Raw genomic sequence first — 14312 nt, forward strand, 5'->3', positions numbered from 1 at the left:
CCCGTGCTCCGCAACAAGAGAAGCCACTGCAAGGAGAAGCTCGCGCACTGCAACGAAGAGTAGCCCCCGCTTGCCTCAACTAGAGAAAGCCTGTGCACAGAAACAAAGACCCAATGCAGCCAAAAATAAATTAACAAACGCTTTAAAATTGGCTTGTCAACTTCTATAAAAAAAGACTGCTGGGATTTTGCTTGGCAAAGTTGAATCTCTAGACCAATTTGGGAAGAACTAAATCTTCTAATCCATTAACATGGTATATTCCTCCATTTACTGAGGCCTCCTTAAATTTCTACCAGCGATGTCTGAAGTTTTTGGTGTATGTTTTTTGTTAAATTTATTTCTACTTATTTTATACCATCCAAAAAAGAACTGATCTTAATTTCATTTTCCAAATGTTTGCTACTAATTATATGGAAATACAATTGATTTTTCCATACTGATCTTCTATGCTTTGATTTTGTTGTTGGTTCCCTAGTCATATTATCTGTGAATAAAGTCAAATTTACTTCTTCCTTTCTAATATTTTTATCTATTTTCTTTTCCTGTATTGCTGTTATCTCTAGAATCTCCAGTAAACTGTTAAACAGCAGAGGTAAGAAAAGACATCCTTTGCCTTGTTCCTGATTAAGGGGAAAGCATTCAATATTTTGTGTTGTAGCATGACGATATTTTAAAAAAATTTTTTGTAAATGCCCTTTATCAGTTTGAAGAGGTTCTCTCCTATTCCTACTCTGAGTTTTACCAAAAAAAGCCTTATTTTGTTAGATGCTCTGTCTGCATGTTCTGATATGATCATGTTGGTTTCTCCTTTATTCTGTTAATATGATGGACTGCACTGACTTTCAACCATGAAATGAATTTTGTATTCCTTGGATAAATCTCACTTGGTTGTGATGTATTATTTTATACGGTGCTTGCTGTGTTTTGTTCTATCTGGTTAAGTATTTTCATACCTCTGTTCATGGGGAAAGTTGGTCTATAATTTACTTCTCCTGTTAGGTTTTTGCCAAGTTTTAGTTATCAGGGATATGCTAGTCTCATAACATGAGGGAAATGTTCCTTTTTCTTGTATTTTCTGAAAGAAACTGTGCAAACTGGGCACAGTTTGACAGATTTCACCAGTGAAATGCTTGACAGATTTCACCAGTGAAACCATCTGAGCCTGGACATTTCTTTGTGGGAAAGTTTTTGATAACAAACCCAATCCTTTGATACAGGACTATTTAGATTTCTATCCCACCTCTTGTTTTGATAAGTTTTGCTTTTTTAAGGCACTTGTCCAGTCATCTGAGTTATCAGGTTAATAGTCACATATGAATCAGTTGTTCACAATATTCCATTTTTATCCTTCTGATACCTCTAGGATCTCTGGTGATTTCTCTCTTTTCATTGTTAATATTGGTAATATAGATCTCCTTTTGTTGTTTGTTTTTGCTAGGTCAAGTACTGAAAATTAGTCAAAATTTATCATATAATTAAAAAAACAACAGATGTTAGTCATAAAATGATAAATTTTTATAGAAAATTCAAAACATCTTTTTTTATTATAAGACACTTAATATTGTTATAATAATCTTCACAGTTATTATAAATAGTTAAAAACAAACAAACAAAACAAAAAAGCAAATAGGATTAGTCCACTGAAATAAGAATTTTTTAGGAGGCTTATTACAGTATTGGCTTATTCCAATTTTGTGTAATTTAGAACAAGGGTCTGTCCTAAAGTCTACCCATGTGGATTTAGTGCCACATAAAGCTTGTCCTGTCAGAGTCGTATCTAGAACATTTTGGTCTGGACTCAGGGAGAGTGTTACCCAGGTTCTGGTGCATGTTGAAATTACAGTGCTGTATATTTAGTTCTGTATAACAGCCCCATTTGAAACTATTTTGTATCCAGGTACCCTCTTAGGCCAAAAGGTCTCTCTGGTCTACCAAGATACTTGCTAAGATGGCTTGTGCATGATGCTGATTCATGATAGCAACGGACTAAGTGCCTCTCCTGCGACCATTCTAAGTGCTGGGATGAGTGGTTACGGAAAGATAACATCCTTGCTGTTGTTAACTTACGTTCTAATGGGCCAGAGGTAACAAACAGGTGAACAAGTAAATAAGAGAACTTCAGATAGTGTCAAGTGCTATGACTAGAAAAAATAAAGTAGAGTGACAGGATTCAGAGACTGCTGGGGAGGGGTTTCTGTTAGATAGGCTTATTCTGGGTAGTTCTCTTTGAGGATGTGACATTTGGGTGGAGATCTGAATAACTAAAAGCTACCAAAGGAAAGGGGAAAGGGCATTCTAGGTGGGGGAAAGGGCATTCTAGGTGGAGGTAAGAGCAAAGTCTGGCAGAAACAGGGGTGCTTTCTTAGAGAAACAAAAAAAGGTAAAGCTTTTATACGTAAGTGGTAAAAGAAGCAGGAAGACACATTGAAATACAAATTCTGAATGTCTAAAAAACTACCAACAAATTGACTAACTTTATATTGATCCATATTTTCAATTTCAGGCTGAAAATGAAAAGTACATAGGGTCAATTTAACTTATTTTTGCTTTCAGGATGGATCATAATAGTTTAAATTCTGGAATAAGAACACTGTTCCAAAATCAAGAAGGATAAATTCTACTGAAGGCCTTTATATTTACTAATAACTCTAGCAGGTATATTTAGCATGATAAAATTATAACCTGACTGCATTAAGAGCAGTCCTTCCTACCAGTATGGAAACAATGTGAAACCAGAGGACCACCTAAGGAGAAATTTATACTAGTAAACAGACTTGTCAGTCTATCTATTTATTGTTTAAAGAAGTTGCGCTAAAACCCTGGCACTTATCCCAATAAGCAGATGTACTATCTATCAAGGTAAAAATTAAATGGATTTACTATCACTGGCTTTGATCATTGCTGGTATTGTTTGTTATTATCTGACAGAGAATGGCTTATACACTTAGGTGCTATTTTACTTGTTCTTGGGATAAAGAAGTGAGCAATACACTTACCAACACAGTTTGTAGATCTGGATATTAAGAAGACAGGAATGTACCACAAAACACAAAAGTAATAAACTAAGGCAATTTATATTTTAGGACATTTTTACAAGACTTTATATTAATACATTTCTTCATTACTTTTTGCATTTGCTGTTCAAATCACTTTGTTATATCTATGTTTTGGGCATTAAAGTAACTCTCATTACTTTTCTGGCAACAAATAAAATGCACAGGGGAAACATTCAGATAAGCTGAAAAAAAGAACAAACCCACAAAACCCTGCCTTTTAAATATGCTTTTCTGATCTGAAAAGAACTGTTTGGTGCTTTCAATAAACTTTCAAATAGAAGATGCTACAAACTTAGATTTCCTAACACAATGACCATGGAAATGAAATAATTATTTAAATAATTAATGTAAGCATAGTTTTTTCTCCTCTATGCTGTTATTTTATTTTATTTTTTATTTAAAAAAATTTGTATTTATTTATTTTTGGCTGCATTGGGTCTTCATTGCTGTGCGCAGGCTTTCTCTAGTTGCGGCGAGCAGGGGCTACTCTTCGTTGCAGTGCTCGGGCCTCTCATTGCGGTGACTTCTCTGTTGTGGAGTACGGGCTCTAGGCGTGTGGGCTCAGTAGTTGTGGCTCGCGGGCTCTAGAGTGCAGGCTCAGTAGCTGTGACACATGGGTTTAGTTGCTACGCAGCATGTGGGAACTTCCCAGACCAGGGATCGAACCCGTGTCCCCTGCCTTGGCAGGCGGATTCTTAACCACTGCGCCACCAGGGAAGTCCCTATGCTGTTATTTTAAATCGACAAACTGCATCATGCCCATGGGTTATCAAGTTTAGTGTTTTATTCCTAAGATCAGCACAAAGAACCCTTTATAGGCTTAGAAGGTTGAGCTTTATAAACTTAAACTTAAAAAAAAATATCAGTGATGTATCCTAACATTCCTTTTCTTGTTTCCTTAATTCATGGATTGGTCATCTAAGAATTTCCCAAACATTTAAGGAAAAAACTGTAGTATTTAGAAAGTGTTCTGTAAATTCAGAGTGTTCAACTATTACGTTAAAACAAGTACTTGAAAAGCTTTTGAGGCAGGTTTGCTCAACAGTTTCAGGAGCAGAGGCTGCCCACACAGAAAGCAGACTGCTGGGCGGCCCTGAGTCTCCCCGAGAAGAGGCCTGAAGAAGGAAAGGGGACGAGGACGTTCAGTGTCGGTCGGGGCCACCACGTGACTTCGCTGCAGAGCACCTGAGCCTTGGCGCTGCATGTGTGACAGCGAGGTCACCAGGGGCCCCACTGTGTCCACTTCATGACGCCACCTCAGCTTTCCCGTTCTGGGGGGGCGGACAGTGGGGACAGCGCTTCTAAGACCTGGCCCCCTCTTGTGACTCCCAGGAAGGAACAGAGCAGAAAGCTCCCCCAGGGCTGAGGGGCTACGGTCTGCGTGAACTCACACCCTGACCTAGCCCAGCCTTTCATGGTTATTAACCTCTACTTGAATAATAATGACCATCTCAAACACATCCTTCTCCCGGACCTGAGGCAGACTGAGGTGCTGGAATGTGAGGGGGCTCCGTGACTTCCGACACTGGTACTTCAGGTCCTGCTTGTGCAGACAGACACATTTTCACCCTGAAGCTAACCCCAAACCAATTTCCTTCCTTAATCATCAGACATCCCCGAAGAGCAATTTTCCTCTGCTGCCACCAACTCTGCCTTTCCCATTCACGCCTTCTGTTCCGCGGCCTCGGTCCCCAGTGACCTGCAAGCTTAAGGGGCTCCGCGCGGCCTCTGTGCCACCTGAAGACGCCTCAAAGAGCTGGATGTTGAGGGAGGGCTCCGCCCTGAGCCCAGCGCCCGCACTCTGCCGCGCTTCTCCTTCTTTCAGTCCCTGGCTTCTCACCCTCAGCTTCGTCCCTTACGTGAACCTGTTCGCTAGACTCTGGCTTACCCACCTCACTCTACATTCTCCCCTCTGAGGTCACATGCGCTCAGGACTTAACGGTCCCCTCTTCCAGGACGCTTCCTAATCCCAGCCCCGCTGCTGGTCTGCAGACAGCTGCCAGCGTGGATGTCCTACCAGTTTATCAGGCTCACATTTCCAAGCTCAGAGTTAAGCCCTTTCTCAGCCCAGTCCTCTCTGAGTTCTCCCTCACGAGGCAGGGTAACCTGAAGAAAGAGCAAGCTCCAGAGCTGGGCAGACTTAGAATCAAATCATGTGCTGCACATCAATTTCCTCATCTTTAAGATGGGGATACTACTACTGACTTTGTAGGCTGCTGTGAAAATCTAATAATATAGCACAGATGCCATAACCAATCTGCAAGAGAATGAGTCCTCTGTGCCCTTTGGTCAGCTAGCACTGTCATGACTTCTGGTCAGGCTGGCCGGAAAAAGCAGTGACCACCGTTGATTCTTCCTCGCGCTGGAAGCCGGGCCCCACAGAGCTTGCGCGCAGCGCCTCTTGGGGGACTTCCCACTTCTCACTCCCAGCTGAAAACTGGACGATGACAACAGCCTAAGGGCCTCCCGGCCTCCAGTCGCTCCACTTCTGGTTTGCCTTTCACACTGCGGCCAGAGATGAATCTGGAACACTGACGAGCCGGCTGGTCTCCCCGACAGAGTGTGCAATTCACATCCTATGTGTCTGTGCACATTTCAGCTGCACAGCTTCAACCACGGTTTCAGACAGCGGCCTATAGGTATCATTTCCCCAAGGGAACACTAATGACAGTCACTTAATCACTGTTTGTGCCAAACAGAGCAATGTTGTTTCTGCTTTCCTTCACCTGAATGGAACTGATTTCAAAGATAAATTTATGATGATTATCTAGTATTTCCCTTCTTTCGTGCTTTTCGAGTATTTTTAACCCAAGGTCCTGTCTGAGTAAGAGCTATGTATGATACCTGGAAATTCTTGGTTCTTTTCATTTTGTCTGTTTACAAGTACCTTCAATTTCTTAGTGGAATTCCAGGTTGCTTTCATAAACCAGTTGGTAACTGGTTAACAGTGATAAACTTTACCCACACTGCTTCTTTGCAAACAAACAGATTTGGTAACGTTTGCTCACAATGACCTAATGAAACACATTTTTTTTTCAAATCCATATCTCTTACATATAACATATTTTGAATACATGAAACATTCCAAAGATTCTTTAAGCAGTTAAATGGTATGGTTTTCTCTATAGCTTTTTTGTTACATTTTAAAAAAAATTTTATTATTATTTATTTTATTTATTTATTTTTGGCTGCGTTGGGTCTTCGTTGCTGTGCGCAGGCTTTCTCTAGTTGCGGCGAGCGGGGGCTACTCTTTGTTGCGGTGCGCGGGCTTCTCATTGCGGTGGCTTCTCTTGTTGCAGAGCATGGGCTCTAGGCGCCGGGCTTCAGGAGTTGTGGCTCACAGGCTCTAGAGCGCCAGCTTAGTAGTTGTGGCACATGGGCTTAGTTGCTCCGCGGCATGTGGGATCTTCCAGAACCAGGGCTCGAACCTGTGTCCCCTGCATTGGCAGGCGGATTCTTAAACCACTGCGCCACCAGGGAAGCCCCTCTATTACTTTTAACTTCTCCCACTTTGAGAAAATGAATTCCACAAGATCACGACCTGTTTCTCTGAACAGTACAGTGAAACCTCACGTATCTAGAGGAACACTTCAGGCAACTCCAATCCTTGGGAATCCTCCAGTTTTCTTACTTAAGCTGAAAACCCAGAAGTAAGAAAAACCTTTTCAGCATTTGAGACAACTGTCATAAAGAGCATGTAATAAAATATACTAAAAAGTTTCTCAAAATCTATAGCCTTGTATGTTCTAAAGCGGTGCTGACTGACCAACAGTAATACAATGGAGCCACACAGTGATTTAAAATTTTTTAGTAGGGCATTAAAAAAAGTAAAAAGACAAATCTATGTCATGGTGCTTAGCACATACTAACTACTTAGACAAATCACTGACGAATTAATGAGTACTCACATAAATGACTAATTTATGACTTTTGAAAAAAGCCTTTGAGATATGAAACAAATGGAACTCTCTTACATTGCTGGTGGGGATGTAAAATGGAACACAGATTTCGGAAAACAAAATTGGCAGCTTCTTACTTTATACTTAGCATATGACCCAGAAACTCCACTCCCACATATTTAGTCAAAGAAAACATATGTTCACCCAAGACCTGTGTATGAATATTCACAGCAGCTTTATTTATAACAGCCCCAACATGAAAACAACCAAAATGTTCATCAAGTGACTAGATAAACAGATCACATCCACACAATAAAATACTACTCAGCAATAAAAAGGAGCAAACTACTGACAAATGCAACACACAGATGAATCTGAGTGGAAACAAAGAGCACATATCAATACTTTCTGATTCCATTTATACGAAACTCCAGGAAAGGAACATATCTATGCTGGAAGAAAGCAGACCACTGGCTGGTCTCCTGGGGCCAGGAGAGGGGAGGACCTGAGTGTAAGGATACAGGAGGACTTTGTGGAGTGTGGAAATGTTTTAGATCTTGACTGAGATGGTGGACATGAGCAATGGACTCTTTAAACAGGTACATCTGATTGTATATAAAGGATCCCTCAGATCCCTTTGATAAGGATCCATCCACAGGCTTTGCAAATTTAATTACTAAAATATTTGGTTTTATATGTAGGAAACTATCTCAAAGATTAGAAACAAACAATATAGCAAAAAAGGTCTTAAGTAGGGAATACATTTATAAATCAGTGGGATCCTACAAAAATTAGGTTTATAAATATTTAACATCTTTAGAAATTATCTGGAAGAGGGTGTATAGTGTACAAATCTAAGCATAAAGTAAATGACAAGAACACATATGTGAGTGGGCAGTAAAGCAGCAGGTGAAATTCTCAGTGTTTCAGCTTGAAGTGTAGCAGAAACCATTTACTGCAGAAACCATTTACTGCGGCAGTGTCGGTAGTTGTTCAATTATTTTAAAAAGTTTGTTAGGGACTTCCCTGGTGGTGCAGTGGTTAAGAATCCGCCAGCCAATGCAGGGGACACGGGTTCGAGTCCTGGTATGGGAAGATCCCACATGCCGTGGAGCAACTAAGCCCGTGCGCCACAACTACTGAGCCTGCACTCTAGAGCCCGCGAGCCACAACTACTGAGCCCACGTGCCACAACTACTGAAGCCCGTGCGCCTAGAGCCTGTGCTCTGGAACAAGAGAAGCCACTGCAATGACAAGTTCACATGCCGCAATGAAGAGTAGCCCCTGCTCGCCACAACTAGAGAAAGCCTGCGTGCAGCAAGGAAGACCCAACGCAGCCAAAAAAAAAAAAAAAAAAGTCTGTTAATCCGGGGAGTCATTTGAAAAAATAAAGATACCTACATCACAAACATTTAAATTAACTTAAAGAAGTAACATCCATTTTAGAACCAAAGCCTTTTTTCTTTGGAGTGAAGCCACTGATTGAAATTACTGGTTATTTTTCTTGCCTAAGTATATAAAAGATAATTTATCATCTGTAGTTTCCAGTTTCATTTTTGTTAAAGTGCAGCAAAAAATATAAAGAAACAGGTGAAATTAATATCTCAAAATTATGACTTTATCACGTACTCAATACAAAAATCAAGATATTTTACATTCCTTTCTTTTTTCTTCAAAATCCAGTGCGTATTTTACATTACAAGACATTCAGGTAATGTATTTCATTGGAAATACAGGCGCACATCGTTTTATTGTGCTCTGCAGATTTTGTGTTTTCTACAAACTGAAGGTTTGTGGCAACCCTGCATTGTCAGATGGTGGTTGGCATTTGTTAGCAATAAAATATTTTTAAATTAAGGCATAGACATTGTTTTTTAAAGATATAATGCTATTCCCACACTTAATAGACTACAGGATAGTAAAAACGTAACTTTTATCTGCCCTAAGAAAGTAAAACATTTGTGTGACTTGCTTTATTGCAGTGGTCTGGAACCAAACCCACAACTTCTCCATATTTAAATTTCGTAAAATTTACAAAAGTAAATAAAAAGTAAATAAAAGTGAAAATTAAAAAGTAGATTCACATACTCAAGTTGTTTCACATATACTTGAAAATCTGCCAATACCTGAGGTGAATGTCAGTTTTTAAATTTAAATTTAAAATTAATTAAAATTTGGAAACTCAAGCTTCTTAGTCACAAGTTATATTTAACAGACACATGTGGCTACTGGTTACTTGACCGAACAGTCCAAGTACTCGTTTTAAATATAATTTCAACAAGCCTTGTGGCCTGTATCCCCAGTACACTGGGGACTGGGAGAAAGACACAGAGGACAGAACGGACTTATCTTCTCCGTACAGCGCTCCTCGAGATCAGGAACAGTGAGCTCTGCCTGGCACACTCCCCGCTGTTTACATGCACTGACGTACTTTTAACAGTACTGTCGACTTCCTTGGAACGGAGTGAAATGTACTGCTGGCGTGTTACAGAGTTATGTCTTGGGAAATATCATTTAAACATATTTCACCTTTTCAATTATGAGCCTTCACAAATTCCTAGAGAATTTGAACCAATTGATACCTTTTGTGGCTTTTTCATTTTCCCTCCCTATTCTTCCTGAAGGCTTAAGGTTTTATTTTCCTTATTCTTTTTTTGGTGGGGGTGTATCAATAATTTTTAACCCACCTATAAATCGCTTTCTGTTGTATTATCATTTGCTGAAATCATAAAAATAAAACTCTAAAACATGCAGATGCTTAAGCTCATTTCTCCTTTTGGAATCTCATGCTCTGTTCTGTAACTGTTTCCTCAAGGCTGTATTATAGAAAATTTAATATTTTTGAATGTATAAATGATTTCTTGACATTTCATATGTAAGCAGTAGATATAATTTTCATTTTAATGGAAATGTAAAATTATCACACAAACATCCAGGTGTTTTATAATAAACCAAAAATAACTAGTATCTACTTACCTTAAAAAATTCCTTTTTCTCAACCATCTCATCACCATCTGCATCCAACATTTTAAATGCAACATGAAACCCAGTATGGGGTTCTGCAAGGGAAAAATGAATAATTATGTAAATGTTGGTGGAATGCAAGTTACCTGAAGATCTATAGGTCTTCAAACTTGAAATAAGCCACCAGAAACAACAGGAGTAAGTGCCTAAAGTAGAGGAAAAACAATCTCTTCTCAGGATAACAATTTTCAAAGGCTGATATGTTTCCATGGTGCGCTGTTCTGCTATTAAGTGTTCTGCCCTTCAAAGCAAAATTCACGTGAGAACTTAACGTATTTCTTCCACTCTACTAGGGGCTTTCCTATATTCTTACAGTACGTTCTCTATTTTCACATTGATTACTACTCTTTATTTCCCTTTCCCAAGAGTAGGGTTTTGTAAAAATTATTTTGAAATAATTTTAGGCTTACAGAAATACTGCAAAGCTGGTACGGTGAGTTCCCACAGGCCCTTCACACAGCCTTCTCTCATGGCAGCATCTTATGTAACCACAGTACCTTTACGAAAACTAAGAAATTAGCACCTTTAACTAAACTACAGACTTTATTTGGATTCCATGGTTTTTCTATTCTAGGGTCAAACACAAGGAAGCCTGTTGCGTTTAATTGCTATGTCTCCTTATCTCCTCAGAGCTGTGAAAGTTTCTCAGTCTTTCCTTGATTCTCATGACCCGGACAGTTTGCAGAGAGTTACTGGTCAGGAATTTTGCAGAATGTCATGTGAGGGATTTTTAATATTCCTAAGTGAAGGCTGCGTGTGACTCCTCAGTTCAATAAGCCTTCAATTAAGGAGACAAAGTTGTGGGGAGCCCGAATGCAGGGGAGGTGGTGAGACTTCAAGGATAATCTCACCCAAGAGAATCATTCTGTAGGTACAGAAAGCAAGGCACCAATAACATTCTTCATGATAAAGATATAAATACCAAACTTCCAACACCCTGTCTGGTAAAACGAGAGAATTCCACATGATCGATGAGAAAAACTGTGGAATACTTACTAGTGAGGATTGTAAGCAAGAAAAGATACTCGGTATATGAAACCAGCCCTGAAAGAGATAAAGACATCAGAAAGTAAGTTTTAGATGGTTTAGAAGTAATCATATACATACTATATGGCACCTTCACCTAATTAAAAACACACACATTTTTACTTTAAATTACCTCTCTGGTATAGCGGAAAATTTTCATAAGAGAGTTAAGTACAGTACTAACACTTCAAAAAAAAGGAGACTTTTATTAGGTCACTATTACTAGGAAGGAAGGGGAATGGTCATTGGTCAGCAAGTACAAGTGTCCACTAGAGGTTTTATCTGCATGGCATTTTGTGTAATTTCACCTCAAATTTTACTATTCATAAGATCTCAAATGAAGCAAACTTATATATTCAGTAGAGTGACAGAGATTTGGATATACCAAAGGTCAAACCATGTTATTTAAAATGAAGTAATTAAATTTCTGTAGCAGTTACTTGATTTTAATCTATAGGTTCTCCCTGGTCTTTCTTCCCCTCAGTTTCAACTTAATTGTTGAAGAAGCCTGGTCATTTGTCCGGTAAAGTTTAAGAGTGTAGAAGACTTTGCTAACTGCATCTTTTTGGTGTCATTTCACATGTTCCTGTAACGTCTGTATTTTCTACAAACTGGTACTTACTTAGATCCAGAGCTGTGCTCAGATTCAAGTTTAGTTTTTGGCAAGAGTTCTTTTTTTTTTGGCCGTGCCGTGCGGCATGCGGGATCTTAGTTCTCCAACCAGGGATCAAACCTGTGCCCCCTGCATTGAGAGCGCAGAGTCTTAACCACTGGACCACCAGGGAAGTCCCAAGAATTCTTAATAGATGGTGCTGCATACTTTCACCAGGAGGTCAAAATGTAAATGTTTACAGAAAATGCTAAATACCACTGAGAGATACTGATAGTAAGAGTTCCAGGACTTAAAAAAAGGGGAAGTCTTCCAGAGTTTAGATGACCGAAGATGTCTCAGAGGAACTAGTTCTAAAAATGGTCTTTGTTCCTTTTTATGGTTGAGTAGCTATACTCCAATAAAAATTAATTAAAAAATGGTCTTTGAATGATGGGTGAAAACTGCAATGAAGCAGGGGTGGTATAAGTGGGAAAGCCGTATGTATAGGCGAGATGAAGCTGCATATGAACACTGAAAAGCGAGTGTTCGTCTGCACGGATGTTCCTGTGGAAGAGTCAGTGGGAAGCATAGCTACGTGGTGGCTCAGAGATGAGGAAGGAAGCCTGGCAGAGTGACGGCAGCGGACCTGCACCATCCTGCTGTGAAGGAGGACCTGTCCCTATGGGCCCCCGGTCAGATACAGCAGCGACGCACGGCCGAAAGCAGTGCAGAGCAAACAAGGCAGGGAAGGGTTTGACACCCAGGTAGTTCAGTGCTTCAGCTAACAGGCAACTTCAAGTATGTATTTAAATGCTCTTAATGACTTACAGTTTTTTACATCAGCAATTTTTCTGTCATTTTTATTTTGGAGCAGCTGTGCTTCCCTTTAATAAAAAGCCTAGAGTAAGTCTTCAGGTATTTTTTCCAAGAAATATTCAGTGTTTATATGAAGGGAGAATAAATTAAATGTGTTTTGTCATATCTCATACCTGAGAGAAATGCTCTAACGTTAGTTGAAGGATCAAAGTATTTCATATCTTGGCAGCCTCAAAAAAGTGAACAGTTTTTTTCTAATTTTCAAAGGAATACAGCAATGTGAAAAAATGGCCAAACTGCTGGACTGAACTGGGCTTGGTGCCAAAAGGAGACCTCACTTTTCTTTTCTCGAGACATAGGTACATGTCCTGTGCACAGGGGAACTTTCTGAAAAAGAAAATTCTTTGAAATACTGACTTAAATAAAATGCTTGAATAAACACAGTTGAGACAGTGTAAGAACAGCACCACCCTACACTCTCAAGATAGATTATAGACAATACAGCTCTCCAACAGCATTCTAGGCACCTGTCTCTGAAAATGCTTTTTTTTTTAAAAAATTAATAGCTACTCTATTTATTTATTTATTTATTTATTTTTAGCTGTGTTGGGTCTTTGTTTCGTGCGCGGGCTTTCTCCAGTTGTGGCAAGCGGGGGCCACTCTTCATCGTGGTGCGGGGGCCACTCTTCATCGCGGTGCGCAGGCCTCTCACTATCGCGGCCCCTCCCGTTGCGGGGCACAGGCTCCAGACGCGCAGGCTCAGCAGTTGTGGTTCACGGGCCCAGGTGCTCCACGGCATGTGGGATCCTCCCATACCAGGGCTCGAACCCGTGTCCCCTGCATTAGCAGGCAGATTCTCAACCACTGCGCCACCAGGGAAGCCCTGAAAATGCTGTTAAAGGAAACTGACACTTCCGAATATTTATAGGAGAAACAGTTTAATACATATTTGTTGCACTGAATTGTAAAATAAATGCTGTTAAATGTCAGTGTTTCAAAACTGCATGTCAAATAGGAAAGTATTTTAAATAATTTATATTAAAAAAAAAATTTTTTTTTTGGCTGCACCGCATGGCATGCAGAACTTCCCTGACCAGGGACTGAACCCCCTGCAGTGGAAGCGTGGAATCTTAACTACTGGACCACCAGAAAAGTCCTTATATTTAAAAATTTATTAAAGAATCCTTAAGGGCCGCTAGAAGAGATCATTAAATTCTGTTAGTTACTATGCTTCTCTAGAAATATTTTAAATTTGGAACTGTTGAAAAATATGACTTGCTACTAAATGCAGTTTTGAGGACTCCGTTCTCCAGGGAGAAATTACTACATGTGTCATAAGAGCACATTCATACCTTACAGTATATGTCATGATTCATATCTTACAGTATATGTCATGATTTATATTCAGTGTATCCTTGAGGGGGGCATTATGTTGGGAACTCTGCTCAGTTTCAAAAAATACATAATAATTATGACTTATAATTTACTGTTCTTTATAATAATGCATGGAGGTGGATTATTTCCTTATTTCAAGAGTATACTACCCTTTTGTTAGTTATGATATAATACACATTTTGATAGTTCTTTTAGGTGGTAAAGTAGAATATTTTAAATTGTTCCAAATGTAGCTAAATTTTACATTCTTTTTTTTCAAATGACTTCATTAATATCAACAAAGGAGTATATCTGGAAAAAAGTGTATCTTCAATCTTTCCTATAAAATATTCAGTGTTTTTTCTTTAAGCTGGAATGTAGATTTCAACTCACGTATTTCAGAGAAAAACTAAAAAAATAAGTCTTGTTAAGTCCTTCCTCAAGATTTTTTCTTGTCCTGTAAGTTCTCTAGAGGTGGGAGAAGAGAGGATGAATTCAATAAATATTTAGGAGGCAAAATTAGAA

General features: G+C 39.3%; 1 protein-coding gene across 1 annotated transcript in view; it reads right to left on the bottom strand.

Annotated features, from left to right (window-relative positions):
* Positions 1 to 14312, bottom strand: part of MICU2 (mitochondrial calcium uptake 2) — an 88950-nt gene that overhangs the window by 20260 nt on the left and 54378 nt on the right. Inside the window, exons 5-6 of the mRNA XM_036831482.1 lie at positions 10976 to 11023; positions 9932 to 10014 (exon numbers count right to left, since the gene is read on the bottom strand). Coding sequence (XP_036687377.1) covers positions 9932 to 10014; positions 10976 to 11023 — 131 coding nt within the window. The remainder of the gene's footprint in view (positions 1 to 9931; positions 10015 to 10975; positions 11024 to 14312) is intronic.

Source organism: Balaenoptera musculus, chromosome 18 (assembly GCF_009873245.2).
Source record: "Balaenoptera musculus isolate JJ_BM4_2016_0621 chromosome 18, mBalMus1.pri.v3, whole genome shotgun sequence".
Taxonomy (NCBI): domain Eukaryota; kingdom Metazoa; phylum Chordata; class Mammalia; order Artiodactyla; family Balaenopteridae; genus Balaenoptera; species Balaenoptera musculus.